At 49.4% G+C, this 15,436-nt stretch overlaps 1 protein-coding gene across 4 annotated transcripts in view; it reads left to right on the forward strand.

Annotated features, from left to right (window-relative positions):
* EIF2B3 (eukaryotic translation initiation factor 2B subunit gamma) overlaps positions 1 to 15,436 on the forward strand; it is a 635,310-nt gene that overhangs the window by 429,082 nt on the left and 190,792 nt on the right. For all 4 annotated transcript variants that reach the window (XM_078671767.1, XM_078671768.1, XM_078671769.1 and 1 more), the window contains one exon: positions 1,308 to 1,456. In XM_078671767.1, coding sequence (XP_078527893.1) covers positions 1,308 to 1,456 — 149 coding nt within the window. The remainder of the gene's footprint in view (positions 1 to 1,307; positions 1,457 to 15,436) is intronic.

The following is a 15,436-nucleotide window of genomic DNA, read 5'->3' on the forward strand; positions in this document are numbered from 1 at the left end:
ACTCTCTCTCCATCTTCCTCCGTCTCCCCCTCTCATTGTCTCACTCTCCACTTATGCACAGCTGTAAGGCAGGGTGGAGAGCGCCATCCGTACACAGCAATAAAGGAACAGGGAAACCTGGCAGCAGAGAGGGAGCTGGCAGGTCATGTACACATGTAAGGCAGGGCGGAGAGAGCCTTCCAGCTGGGAGGACCCTTCCCTGGCCGGGAAGGTGCTTCTGGGAGAAGTGGGGCTTTAATATTGTTTTGCAATTTTAAATCTTTCAGGCCCCCCATTGTGAGCCAAGCTAGATTTGTTGTTCGTCGGAGCTTTGCTGAATGTTTATTATCAAATCACTCCCATGGACACATCCTTTTTTACTGATCATATAATCAGGTTCCCGTTTAAAAGCCAGGAGTGCCCTGTGTGTTCACTGGTGTCTGGAGGCCATATAGCCCCCCTGGCTAATGGCATTCTCGATGGCAGCGTAGAATTGATTTTCCATAGCAGCTGAACTCCAAGCTCCCCTGCATATGCTAGTGGTACATAGATTTATGAGTACAGTAATGAGTGTAGGAAAGAAAGAAACACTGTTCATCCACTGCTCAGTGTGGTTCCAGGATTTATTGTCCTTGTTGTGCGTTCCTTGGTACAGAGTCTTAGCCTAGCCAACACGTGTTTCATCTCTACTATGAAGTACACAGCGACTTCTTCAGGGATACATTCCTATGATTACGGTCCTATATTCTGTGATGCAGACGAGTTTTCAAAATATGCAGTTACTGTATCCCTCTCACATGCGGGAGACTTCACCAGCTGCTTCACCCGATCGGGTGACCAGCGGCAACACATACAAAGCTGGCTGACCGCCATAACCCTACGAATAGGGTCTCACAATAATTAGTAACTGTTTCTTTCTTTCCTACACTCATTACTGTACTAACTTAAATCTATGTGCCACTAGTGTGTGCAGGGAACATTTGAATACTTTTACTGTGGTTTACCACAATCTAGGGAGAGGGGAGGTTCTCCCCACCCTTTTTCACCGCACTTATGCCTAAGTTCACCCTATAATATTTGCGTACTGCCTTAGAGCGCCATCACCCGTCACTAGAACAACCTCTGGGCGTGTAGTGTTTCCATAGCAGCCGCCCTGATTTTAGATTTGCTTTAAATGATGATTACGCATTTTCATGTGTCACTCTGCCCCTAGCTCTAGAGTCCTCTTGTATGTGGTATAATGGGGTGTGTGAGTGATGCGAGAACAAAATACAGGGAGGGGGGCCCTGGGGACCAATTTGACCAGATTGTTCCTTCTGACCCAACAGATTGGATTGGACAGCATCATCGGCCATTCCACTCAAGTTGGCGAGAAGACGTCCATCAAGAGGTCTGTGGTGGGCGCTTCCTGTGGCATCAAGGACAAAGTGAAAATCACCAGCTGCATCATCATGAACTCCGTCACAATTGAGGAAGGGTATGTGCACCAAGCTCACAGTGTGTGTGTGTGAGATGTGACGCACCCTGTCACCAGAACAATCCCCAAAGAGTTGTTGTTGACTTTGTTGGTGTAGTCAGTTTCACTTACGAAAAATGCCATCGTTTGTGGCCCACAGAGAGTTTGTGATGGCTCAGAAAGGAGCTGTAGTGTTTTGTGTCTCATGTGCAAGAGGCACTTCTGCCCTGGGAGATCACCAGTGTCCATAGGCGCCTGGTCACTATGTCATACTGCTCCTGTTCCTTATGTCATGTCATCATCATAGGATCCAGGATCAACTGATCTGGAGGTGGGCAGGGCCAGAGAGGCACCAAGATTCTGAGGAAGATTAATAAGAGAGATTGATCAGCTCCTGGATACTCTCGCGGGTGATTAGCTGCGCTTTATAAATCCTGTTTGATTGAATGAACTACTCTACTGTTACACCTGCAATGTACATTACGGGTCCTAAGTACGAATTTGCCACTAGCGACCAGATGTGTTCCTGATGTAGCCTAATATTGTTACATTAGTTGCTTATATAGTGCGTTAAGCTGTTCTGAGCTGACCTACACATTAATACTGCCAGGCTTGAGGTCAGTGGCGGCTCCTCTGCTAAGGCTCCTCTGCTAAGGCAGAGGAGCGTTGCCCCACTGAGCAGGTCAAAAAGGTAAAAATAAAATGATAATAACTGATTGTTATTATCATTATATTTTTCGTCCTTGCTCGGCTGGGGCGGGGTGGGGCTGCTCCGCTCACAGAGCAGGGGAGGAGTGGTTATCCCACTTCTAGTGTGCATGACGCTTTGGCCGGCCTTTTTGGGACGGTCAAACCTTCATGTGCTCTTTGTATGTTCTCCATGCTGGCTGCGTTACAGCCTGCATGGAGAACATGCCCAGCCTCCCATTCTCTGGCTGAGCGCCGTCGGTGCTCAGACCATTCACAGCGCTGCATTGCAGCGTTGTGATTCTCTGTAGGGAGGCTGGGAGACGGGTGCTTTCTGCCCTGTGGGCAAAGAGGACCGAGAGAGGGAGGTATGTGGTTTTTTACTCTAACCCCCCTCCCGCAACCTGCCCCTCCCCACCGCCGATAAATATCAGCTGCCACTGCTATAAGTGCACTGGCAGGACACACAACTCCCACAGACGATGCTTCTGAGGTTGACATGTTCTGATACTGCTATGGTATATTTAAATTTAAAAGTGCTGCTGGCCAGATGTGAGGGGTTTTGACACACAGGATCAACCACGTTTCTAATACCAACAGTGCAGGAATTGGCACACATTTCAATAAAAACATATTTTCCTTTGCTCAACCTATTATACGAAGGGGCATGCACATCACATTTCAAATGCATCATGGTGTGGATGACACTCAATGATGTCTGAGCTGTGTGCATTGCCTGCGTGTCGATTAGTACAGTACTATTCACAGCCAGTGTATTCATGTGAGAGCCACTTTGGCATTTCCGGAAGGCTCCTCCAAATTAAACAAGCGCGTCCCAAAAGCAAAAGAGGATCGCGCCGGAGCATGGGGATCGCTTTATGGGGCCATGTTTTTAAACACATGGCCCCATAAATATAAGAAAGTGCTTTACGACAGCCGTGAAGCAGGCAACCCAGTCCGATCGCAAGCCAAAGGGCGGCAACCAAAAGCCCTCATTTCTAATGGCAGGCCACCGTTTAGCATAAACAGTGACGCCGGCCAATGATAATGAGGGGTGGGGCTGAAAGCCTCTTCTCAAAGTAATCTCTTACAAAATCTCTCGCGGAGGGGGGGCAGCGCTTTGCGTTGCAACGCACGCGAGACCTAAAAACTACCGGGGAGGGGAGCGGAAACACAACAAGGGACACGGTAGGGGAATAAATGGGGTACAGCAGCGGGGGAAGCAATGAGGAGGGAGCACAGAAACACATGGTGAGACAGAGCAAAACGGAGGCTGTGGGGAGGAAAGAAGCACACGGGAAGACAGAGCAACATAGAGAGCGGGGGAAGCAACATGAGGAACAAAAAACACAGGAGAGGCAGAGAAGCACACGGTGAGACAGTGCAACAAAGAGACTGGGAGTGAGAGGGCAAAGAAGCACATGTCAAGTTAGAGCAACATGGAGATGGGAATGAGGGGAAGCACAACAGCACACAGTGAGACAAAGCAACACAGAGATGGGGGGCAGATGAGAACAAGGCGAGGAAGAGCAACACAGAAACCACAGGTCTCTGGGACAGAGAAGCACAACAGGGAGCCCGCTGGAAAACACGTGCCCTCTCATAGAGGGCTTTACTATAAAGCAAAAAGTAACACCAAACAAATGAGCAATGTAAGGTCAAAGTAATGAGTCTGTGCTCCAAGAGCGAGACAAACTCACAATCAGGAAGTAAAGCTAGCAAATCTATCCAAACAAAAGAAAGTAAATAGAGTGATAAAGAGGCCAACCAGAGGTAAACAATGGGTGGGCTCTTAGCCCACTGTAAGCTAGCAAAATATCTTGCAACATACAGTGCATGAGCTGTCTTAGGTGAGAGCTAAAAACTGTTTAAAGAATGTGGATACACCACTAGGTGTTGCACTTGATTCCACATGAACTACTTACACTAATGTACATCCTAATTCCTGCACTGCCGTTTTCAAGAAACATGAATCCATGGTAGCTCCTATATATACACAAACTCGTATAAACAAACAAGAGGGACTGAGGATCATGCATGATACGGATTCAGATATCATATGGGGGGGCACGATTGCCCCATATATCATTGGATCAGCTATAAATGTTTCTGGCGGATTTGGCTTAGCAATATGGTGACTAACCAATTGCAACTTTTGCTTGATTTGACCAATGAACCTGAAGACTATCACTAATAGTCATACCTGGAATCTAAAGAACATTAAGATATTAGGGCCCTGCTATCAGACGTATTCTTCATGAAACTAAAACATACATGAGATGATTATCTTAGACATATGTTCATCAGCACTTCTCCCTATGAGTCACCTCAAGCTTCATGAATATGCACTTTCTCTTCTGAAGAGGAGCTTAGGCCCTTCTTGACTCTGTGTCACTGGAAAAGTAAGGAATAGGCACTGCCATTCTATGCCTCCTACTTTAGCAACTAGTATATTCCTTACTAATAGCTCTTATTACCTTACATGTAATCATAAATACATATAATTTGTAACACTGACTGCCATAGGAATTCTTCCTGTTCCACAAGATCAAACCCTGGTTTACATGCATCAATCTTTACAGTCCTTAATAATGTTCAAAGTTAAATGATCAAAACTAGTTGAAATGTTATTTTCTCAACACTACTTAGTTTTCAGCTTACTTCTTAGTATTCCCATTGGATATGGGAGGCACCCACTTTTCTAGCCTACCTTCCACTGCCCTTTGATTTCTTTCTTTCCCTTGCCCAAGGATTCTCTCAGGTATGCATTAAATGATTTTTCTTTACTTCTCTTTGTCTCCCTCTCTCAGCTCTCATACCTTCAGCTTTCTATTTCTGGTAATTCATTCCCTTTCTATTACTCCTTTTCATGTTTTAACTTTCTCTCATTTGTATAATTTAGCAGTATCTCTGTTATATCAGTCCCTCGCTCTTGCTCCTACCTATCCTTTGTGCCCCTCTCTGGTTTTATTCTCTGACTCTCTCCCGCTCACTCTTTTTCTCACCTCTTTTTGCCTCCTCTCATCACTTTTCATGCCGGTGTTCTGAGAAGCGCTGTACCCCCATGACTGGCTGTACCCCCTACGTCACGGGGGTGCAGCAAATCTCAGCACCGAGCTATTCGCCATCGTCCCCCCATGGCGCTTTGTACCCCCTACGTCATGGGGGAGGAGCTGTTCAGGTGCTTTAGTGTATTCAGAAAAAAAGGCAGGCGCGCGTCGCCTTGATTCAAACAAGCCTCAATAGCTCAGTTGGGAGAGCGTTGTACTGCAGAGCTGGAGGACACTGGTTCAATCCCGGGTTTCGGCATAGATGCAACTTGTGCTTTTATTTTTATTTTATTTCTGTATTTATTTATTTATGCGATTTTATATAGCGCGGACTTTACCCGAAGGTGTCAGAGCGCTTCACAATAGGACCAGTAATGATACAAGAGGAAACAATTGCAAATTAACAAATTACAAAAGCAAACGTTAAGTTACATGATCAAAAGTGACAATAGTGAGCAACCAAAATACATGAGGTAGCAATCGGTACATTAGAGGAGAAAAAAGTGATATGTGTGCAGGTTACAAAAGCACACAAAGTACAAGTAGAGGTATAATACTGCAATAAATGGCAGACACTCCAGCACAAGAACAAACGTTACGTAGGCAATGGTGGCACTTGTGCAAGTATCTAAAGCAAACAAAAGTGAGAGGTAGCATACAGTGTGTTACAAGAGAAAAGTGACATGTTCAAGTTACAAAAGGGTACCATAACAGGTACAAGGATAATACTGGAAAAAATGGTAAACATTCAAACTACCAGAACACACTCGGAAGGAACTTCCATAGTCCTGGACAATAGACTTTTCAATAATGGGAGGTCTTCCTTCAGATGATAGCGAGGGTGTGAATTAGATTTGGAGGTGTCTTTGGGGGAGGAGTTGTAACGTAGTGGTTACCATAAATGAAGACACTGCAAGTGTAGAGGGTTTGCGTCAGGTTTATTTAATTTATAACCTCTAAAGAGCGCCGAGCCGATGGTGCACCGCTTTCGGCTTTCGCGCTAATCCTGGCGCCTGTGTGCGCGCAGCCAGAACATGCCCGCCTGCACGTCACGTCGGTACGTGACGTGCATACACTAGACTGCACCACCACATATCTCGCCCTTTTTCCCAATACAGAAACTGTTAACTCACAGTCCGCCGTTCATGTCAAAGTCTCTGAACCAGGCTGTTTTGACCACCGCTCTCCCCCTCCGGGTCAGTCTCACCGGGGTGGATGGGGTACCTCCTTCCTGAGTCCTTTCATCGCTCCTTCCACTTCCAAATGCAGCCTCACTATTTTCTCTTCTATTCACGTTACCTTCACTAGCCAACGCTTGGTTGGCACCACCGGGTATCTCTTCCTGCTGCTCTCGGCTCTTCTCATCCGGATGCATCTCAGAATGTTCTTGCTCTGCAGCTCCTTCCTCCTTGTCTTCCAGGTCTGCTCCAACCTGGTCCCAACGTAGTACTTTGTTGCATCTTGCCATGCCGTCCAGTGACCACACGTTTCCGTCACTTAGCAGAGCTGCTCTGCCCATCACTTCCTTGACCTGCATAGGCTTGATATACTTGCTGTCTCCTTTCTTTTGCAGCGTTGCCAACTTTACTCGCACCCATTCTCCTTTTTCCAATCTTGTCTCCTTCACGTTTTTCCGGTTGTTGTAGTGCTTTGAGTAAATGGCTTGCGCCCTTTCCAAGTTGGCTCGCACCACTGCAGGGGACCATTCGCTCACTATAGTCTTTTCCTTCCACACTCTATTGTCTTGAGTGAATGGTTCGCGGCCTCTTAATATCTGGAAGGGGCTGTACCCTGTCCCTGTAGGGGTGATCCTGTACGCCCATACCAAGTGCCATATCTCCTTTTCCCAATCCTTGTTGTTGGAGATAGCTGCTTGAACGGACCCCGTCACCACTCTATTAAATCTCTCCACCAGTCCGTTTCCTGCGGGGTGATATATTGACGTGTGCTTGACCAGTATGCCATTTCTCTGCATGTAATTGTTCCATTTCTCTGACCTGAATTGGGGACCATTGTCGCTCAGGATGGACTTAGGGATGCCTTCCCTCACAAATGTGTCGGCCAGGAACTTAATAATGGTCTCCGCATCCATCGCCTCATCTATTTTCAGCTCAGGCCACTTGGAGTACCTATCCATAAGAACACATACATACTTTTGGACTCCGTGTATGTCCAGTATCGGGCCCAGAATATCCGCTGATAACTCTTCCCATGGGTTCCTAGGGGGATCGAACTTGCCGAGAGCCGGGCGTAGTGGTTTAAGTGTCTTATCCGCCCCTTGGCACTGTGAGCAGTCCCTGACATGCCTCTCAGCCTTTACGTCCATCCCTGGCCACCAGTAGTTTTGCTTGGCTCTCAATTTCAATTTCCCTATCCCCAAGTGTCCTTCATGGAGAATGTCCAATAGTTTGGGGATGATTCCTGCCGGGGGGATGACTTTCTCCCCTCTGTATACAAACACTCCTAGGTCGTCCATCGACAACTCTTCTCTGACTTCGAAGTATGGGTTGAGGTCCCCACGGGTTTGTATTTTGTCTGGCCATCCCTTCGTGATGTATGATTTTACTTTTTCTAGGATCTGGTCTTCTCCATATGCTTCCTTCCATTCCTGATGTTCTATGGTTTTCTCTTGGTCTTCTGTGAGTGCCACCATTTCTTCCGCCCCTGCTTGGTCTTCTCCACTCTGATCCATGGCCACTGCTCTACTCAGATAGTCTGCCACCCTGTTCCTACTGCCGGGGATGTGTTCGACATCGTATCTAAATTCTAGCAGTTTGAGAGTCATCTTTGAGATTCTGGGCGTAGCACTTGCGTGTCCGCTGGACGTTAGTACCTTCAGTAAGGGTTTATGATCTGTTTTCAATAGGAAACGTGTGCCCCACAAAAACTGCCTGAATCTGGTCATGGCCCATACGACCGCTAGCATTTCTTTTTCAATTACGCTGTACTTCTTTTCAGTTTCACTCAGTGCGCGGGATGCGAAGCTGAGCGTTTCCATTCTCCCCTGACCTCGGTCTTGCATCAGGACGGCAACCAGCCCCTTGTCGCTGGCATCGGTGGTGAGCACTGTGTTACCTTAGGGGTCATATCCTTGGAGTGGTACTGCTCCTGCCACCTCTCTCTTGATGACTTCAAATTTGCCTTGCGCTTCCTCCGTCCAGCAGAATTCTGTGTTGTCTCTCGTCAGTTGCCTCATGTGGTGGGTCTTGGAGGCGAAGTGCTGCACGAACTTACTATAATATTCCGCCATTCCAATGAACGATCGGACTTCTTCTTTGTTGGAGGGCGGTGGTGCTTCGCAAATGGCTCTCACGTTGTCTGCTTTCGGGGTAACCCCTCGCACCTCTATCTCGTGTCCTAGGTACGTCACGGACTCCATCCCTATCCGGCACTTGGTCCATTCAGCTGTGAGGCCCTTACCCTCAAGGATCTTTAGTACTTTTCCGAGTTTGTTGTCATGATCCTGTCTGTCCCATCCCATTACCAGGATGTCGTCCTGGAAGAATTGGACTCCATCTGTGTCTTTGAATAGTTGGTGCATCAGCTTTTGGAACACCGCAGCCGCTGATGCTAGCCCGAACGGCATGCGGCGGAACTGATAGCACCCAAATGGGGTGATACACGAGGTTAGTTTGCGGCTCTCCGGGTGCAGGGAAATCTGGTGGTAGGCGGAGGTCAAATCTATGGTTGAGTACCATTTGACCCCCCTTGTGCTGGCCAGCATTTCCTTGATCCTGGGCAAGGGAAATTTCCCCACCACAATGTTCTTGTTCAGTTCGCGTAGGTCGACACACAACCTGACCTTCCCGCTTGGCTTCATCACTACTACCAAGGGCGCGAGCCACTCCGCGCATGTGATGGGTTCGATGATCCCTTTCCTCTCCAGATCCTGTAGTTCCTCTTGCACTGCGTCTCTCACCGCCAATGGCACATTCCTCACCTTGTGGGCGACCGGTATGGCATCTTCCTTCAGGATTATCTTGTGCGCGAACTTCTCCATCCTTCCAACTGTGCCTCCGAAAACCTTAGGGTACTCACTTTTCCATTTGTCCAGGTCCGGCCATGTTCCCGGTTCCGTGAGTAGTATCTGTTCTTTGCCCCCTGGATCCAACTTGATGCCCAGGTCGCCTTGGTCAAGCCATCCTAGGACCGAGGGTCCTCTCTCTGATATGTAGAGTTTGCAGAACGCAGATCGGCCTCTGAACTCGAAATGTAATGGTCTGAACCCAGCCATGGGTATTCGGTCCCCATTGTACGTCACTGGTCGGATGTCCAGCTTTTCCAGTTCTGGGCCTAGGTGTGGTGCAAAGCTCTCCTCCCATACTGCTCTCTGAATGATGGTGTAAGGTGAACCCGTGTCAGCCACCACGTTTATCGGTATTCCTCCAATCGACATCTCCAGGACGGGTTTCATTGTTCTCTTGCCGTCAACACTCGGTACTTGACCATCTACGCCTAGTACTTGATCCTCGATATAAATGACTGTGACGACATCTTCCTCCGTGCCCTCTTCTTGTTCTTCACTGTCCTGTCCGATGTATTTCACCACGCTCTTCGCGGCCTTTCTCCGACACACCTTCTCATAGTGGCCCACTATCCCGCAGTACATACATTTTGCGCGTAATGCTGGGCACTTCCTGTCGTGCGCCTCGTGGGACCAGCTCCCGCACCGGTAGCATGACTTCTTGTTGCTTCCCGCTTCTTTACCCGGAGGGCCTGGGTTGCCTTGCCATCTGTTGGGTCCCTTCGCCGCCGACCCCTTGTACTTGTGGTCCCGGCGCGGTTCCTCATCGTCTACTCTGTTCACCATGGCGGTGGGTGCCGTCTCCTTCCTCGTTGCTTCCGCACACCTGCGCGCCAGTTCTGCTCTTTTGACAATCACCATCACTTCCTTCAGGGTGGTGTCTCTGCTGGCCCACAGCTTGTCCTGCACTGCTGTGCTCGTGGTGTGCATCACCACCTGGTCCTTGATGAACTCTTCTTCCCAATTATCGTACTTGCACGTGGACGCCAGTCTCTTCAGGGCTGCAACATATTCCTCCCCTGTCTCGCCTGGACGTTGTTTCCTCTGCTGGAAATTAAATCTGTCTACCGACACACACACCGCCGGTCTGTAGTGTTCATTTAGGTCATCGATGGCATTGGCATGCACGTTGTCGTCCGTGCTTCCTCTTTCCTTTGGCACCAGGCTCTTGTATATTCTCAGACCTTCTGGGCCTAGGTTGAGTAATAGGATACGTTTTTTTCTTTTAGGATTGAACACCTCCTCGCTCTCGTCTTCCAATACTTCTATAAAATTGTCTATGTATTCTCTCCAGTCCTCCCACTTCATTAGTGGTTCCCCTGGCCTGGGTAGAAATTGTACTGGCGCCATCGCGTATCCCGCCTGCGCACTCATCTTCTCACTCTTGATCGCGGAGGGCGTGCTCCCTTGGTTCCTGGGACTGCCTGGTGTGTTGTCTTGCTCTTCCTTGCTTGTGTGAGACTGGGGACTACTTGCGTCCGCCCCCTCGCTCTTCGGTGGGGGATCCAGCGCTGTCTCTCTGTCTCGCCGGTTGCTGTTTGGTTTGGCGCGCTTTGCCTTGGGCTTGCTTGGTTTGGCGCGCTATCTTGTGGGCTTCTGGGTAGTGCCCTGTCCCTTCGGTAGGTTTGTTCTGCCTTTCTGGGCGATCCTGGACTCTGCCACGCTCTTTAGGGCTGGTACCTGTGTGTTTGATTCTGGCTAGTCTCGCCCCGACCTCCAGCTCTCTTGACCTTTCAGCGCTGTGGTCCTGCTCCTCTGCCACGTGTCTTCTGTACACCGGTGTGGTTGTTGGTTCCCTCGGTGGCTCCTGCTCGTGTCGTTCCTCGTGGTGGGTGGATCTAACATCCCACCCTCGTCGCCATTGTAACGTAGTGGTTACCATAAATGAAGACACTGCAAGTGTAGAGGATTTGCGTCAGGTTTATTTAATTTATAACCTCTAAAGAGCACCGAGCCGATGGTGCACCGCTCTCGGCTTTCACGCTAATCCCGGCGCCTGTACGTCACGTCGGTACGTGACGTGCATAAACTAGACTGCGCCACCACAGGAGTCAGTCTTAAGTCAAAATCAAAATCAAATTAAGATCAAAATACGGCGGTCTATCCGCAACGCGGGTGGCCTTATTAGACTTAGTTTTTATACCCGTTTACACCCCTTTTACAATAAAGGCCTGACGGATCTCTGTTATATGTGTTCATATGTACTTCCACCTGTTATAGAAGGGATCTTGCAGCTTTTCTGTATTATTTACTGTCCCTTGGTTTCTCACGCTTACTAAGTGTTCCCGCCAGGAATTGTTTTCGCCCACGGGCGGGATACTTGAAATGTTCCTTGACCGGTGGGGTTTTACCAATGTGCGCTTCTAGTTGCAATGCCTGTGCAATTTGCATATAAGCTTCATGCCTCAACTGCCTAGACGATGTCTTTGTGTCATAACACGAAATGGTTAACACTTCCGGTCACGCAGCCTTAAGACGCTCACGTTGGTGTGGAGATGGCGTGCTCTCATTTTATAGATTGACTCTACATACGTTGGCCCAACTGGACGCTAAATCCAGACGGGGCTGGGAGAGCTTGGCCCCGCTCTGGGGTTCCAGCGTTACTACTACGCCACTGTCGGTGGTGGTAAGGTATCTTACTAATGCCAAGGGTTCCGTATTCAGTGCAGGTAGGTACTATATATTGTCCCAAACTAGTACCTTCACAATGTACTTCCATGGGTACGTCGGGGACTACTTCCTATCATGGCGCAGTTTCGCGCTTATCCGCTACAGGCCTTCCCAAGTGGCTGAGTGCGGATTAGAGCCGATTACGAGCCGGGGGGCGTAACCCAATCAGGTTCCACTTATACCAGTTTGGATTACGCCCTTCGCTTGTGTTCCCAAATTGCTCCTAGGCTCTTAATGCCTCAAGGTCAGACGGAGCAATTTTTTGACTTACGCCTTACCGGCTGTAACAACAAGAGGGCCCTCGGAGTGCGCACACGCTCCTTATAACTAGACATGGCTCTTACGCCTTTGTGGGCTGCAATGATTTGGACTACAGCTCAGCTCAGGAGCCGGTTATATTTTTAATTTCACTTCTGGTGTGCAAAGGGTTGGCTCCCCCTCTTACTCCTCCGTGATTGGTGCCTTGCACTACAATATTACATTCTGACACCCTTACACGGGCGTGATTGGTGCTTGGCACTACAATATTACATTCGGACACCCTTACAAGGCTGGGTGAGTTACAAGGAGGATCAAACGTACATTAAAGGAGCATTCGCTCCAGAATGCACTCGGTGCCAATCGGGATTTTTCCGTCCCAGTGTCGGTCACCAGGGCCCCAGGTATACAGTCCTCAACACGGTGTGGTAAGCCCTATGACCGCCCATCATTATCTGGATGCTCCTCTCACAGCGGAAGAACTGGGAGATGCTCTGGGACAGCTTAACGCGGGCAAAGCCCCCGGACCGAGCGGTTACCCTTGTGAATTCTATAAAAAGTTCCACACGCAACTAGGGCCCCACTTTCGGCGTGCGCTTGAAGCGGCGCAGGGTAGGCTTTTGTGGTTTTCCAGAAACCGGGTAGGCCCCCTGATAGGCACGACTCTTATCGCCCTATCTCGCTGCTTAACATAGAAGCCAAAATACTGGCCAAGGCCCTGGCTAATCGGTTGCTTCCGTATATCACGGAACTGGTACACCCCGATCAATCGGGCTTTATGCCCGGTAGGGCTACACGCCATAATATTCGGCACGCGTGGGCTGCGATTGATGCCATGGGGGCCACAGGTGAGCAGGCGGCCTTGTTGCTTGCTGATATTAACAAAGCGTTTGACTTGGTGAGCTGGACGTTTCTGTTCGCGCTCCTGCCCCGTCTTAACCTGGGCCCCGTATTTCTATCATATATTAAGCTGCTCTATACGGACATCACAGCTACTGTGCGTGTTGCCGGGGCGGTGTCAGAGACCTTCCACATTGGCCGGGGGACCCGGCAGGGATGCCCTTTATCCCCGTACCTCTTTGCCCTTGCTATGGAGCCGTTGGCCGCCTGGGTCCGTATGGACGCGCAGATGCGTGGCTTTGTGTGGCCCTGGGGCCTCTCTGATAGGATCGCGTTATACGCTGATGACGTTCTCTTCTTCCTTACGGACCTGCGACGCTCCGGGCCGCGAGTGTTGGAAATTATGCGGGTCTTTGGAGAGGTCTCGGCCTATATTTGAACATGGGTAAATCTACCCTGTGGGTCCTTGGAGGTGGCACAGTGTCGGACCCTTGGACATTGGACCTGCAGGTGGCGACCACTGGCTTGCAATACCTGGGAGTGTTCCTGTCGGAATCTGCGACCCTCACGTGGGAACGTTCTGTACTTCCGGTCTGGGAGCGGGTGCAAGCCGACGTGAAAACTTGGTCCCGAATGCCCCTTAATATCTTTGGCCGATCCGCCATCTTTAAGATGGTAGCGCTTCCACGCCTTCTGTATCAACTGCAAAATTATCCCCATCCGGTCCCGACCTCATGGTTTCGGCAGGTGAATTCGGTCTTGGGGCGGTTCCTATGGGCTGGGGGTTCTGCCCGGGTGGCGCTACGTACGTGCTTTTTATCTACGTACTGTGGGGGCCTCGCCACCTCGGACCTCCTGTCCTACTACCAAGCAGCTCACCTGCTCATCCTAAATGACTGGCAGTGCTCTTAAATCGTTCCAGGACCTCAGTGCGGAGTTCCACATGCCACGGTCCCAATTCTTCCGGTATTTACAGCTCCGGCATGCGCTAACACCATACATTGCCGATCTTGACTCGCTCCCCGAATTCAGCCCTATTGAGGCGAAGTTGTTCATGGGTGATCTCGGTGACAAAAAAGTATCCCGGATATACCAAACGGTGGTCACTCATTGCGCTTCTGATTTACTTCCCCTGCGGACGGCCTGGGAGGCAGATGTTGGTCCCATGGACGAGGATGATTGGCGAGAGGCCCTGGAATCCCCACGAGACACTGCCATCGCAATGAGGCTCAGGTTTATTCAATTTAAAATTCTCCACAGGGCTTATTTTACCCGTGAACGCCTCTGGAAGGCGGGACTGATTGAATCGTCGGAATGCCTGCGTTGTGGGATGGAGATGGGCTCGCTGCTTCATACGGTGTGGCTGTGTCCTGGGATAGCTGGCTTTTGGAGAGGTGTGTGGAATTGCCTGTCTGAGGTACTACACTGGGATCTACCCCGCACCCACCGGCTGGGATTGCTCCATATTCTTGCAGGAATGGGGGGGAATTGCTATAAGCGCCATCTATTGCTGTTGGGACTTGTATTAGCCAAAAGAGACCTAGCCAAGAGACCATGGAAAGACGAACGGGCACCTCCTTTGTGTGTATGGAAAGCGGGACTAGACTTCTGTATGGGTCTGGAGCGCCCGATCTTTGAAGCGCGAGGGTGCCCTCGCAAGCACTTTAAGATATGGAAAAGATGGGCCGATTACAGGGACTTGCCACTGGACCCCCCGATCGACCCCGAAGAGGAGCCCTAAGCTCCCCCATTGCATGGGCCTGTGTCTTGCGCCTTGGCGGATACACTATACTCACACAACGCTGTTTCCCCCTTTTTACACGTGCACAGGGTTAGGGTGGGACTGCGGGGTGGAATTAGTTGAGGGTGGTGGGGAGTTGGGATGGGATGGGGTGGGGGGTTGTTTCAAATAAATAAGATTTGTGATGATTTCATTTCAACCTTCGATCCTGCTAGATGTAATGTATCCAAATGCTTGGTGGTTTCTCCTGATTGTGGGGTGCCACATTGATTGCCTTGCTTGAATTCCTTAATAAAATCGGTTGTGGAAAAAAACAAATTGGATTGGGAAGTGAAGAACAAATTTATTCGGATAATGCTTCCTCTTCCAACATTAAAAATAGTCAAGACAGGTAAAGATATACACTGTCTAATGGTGGAACGTGGTCAACATGTTTCAGCAATTCACGGCCATTATGCCTTGCTTTCTTCAGGACCTATTTGACGACTATGGCTACTGCAGCAAATGAATACCAAAACGTGTAATCAAATTGTGAAATAAATAAACAAATAGTGAATCAATAGACAGACTGGCACAAATATCACCTGGAACTCCTAGGTGCAATGTCCCGTCTCCTCTTACAATTTCAGTTATTCACCGAATTGTAAGGTGTGAAGACCTCACCCCACCTGGCAGCGGCTCAGGGCAAAAGTGAAGCACCGCTCTTTCAGTCGGTACTTCAAACCGGCATC

The sequence above is a fragment of the Lissotriton helveticus genome, chromosome 1_2 (genome assembly GCF_964261635.1).
Source record: "Lissotriton helveticus chromosome 1_2, aLisHel1.1, whole genome shotgun sequence".
Classification (NCBI taxonomy): Eukaryota; Metazoa; Chordata; class Amphibia; order Caudata; family Salamandridae; genus Lissotriton; species Lissotriton helveticus.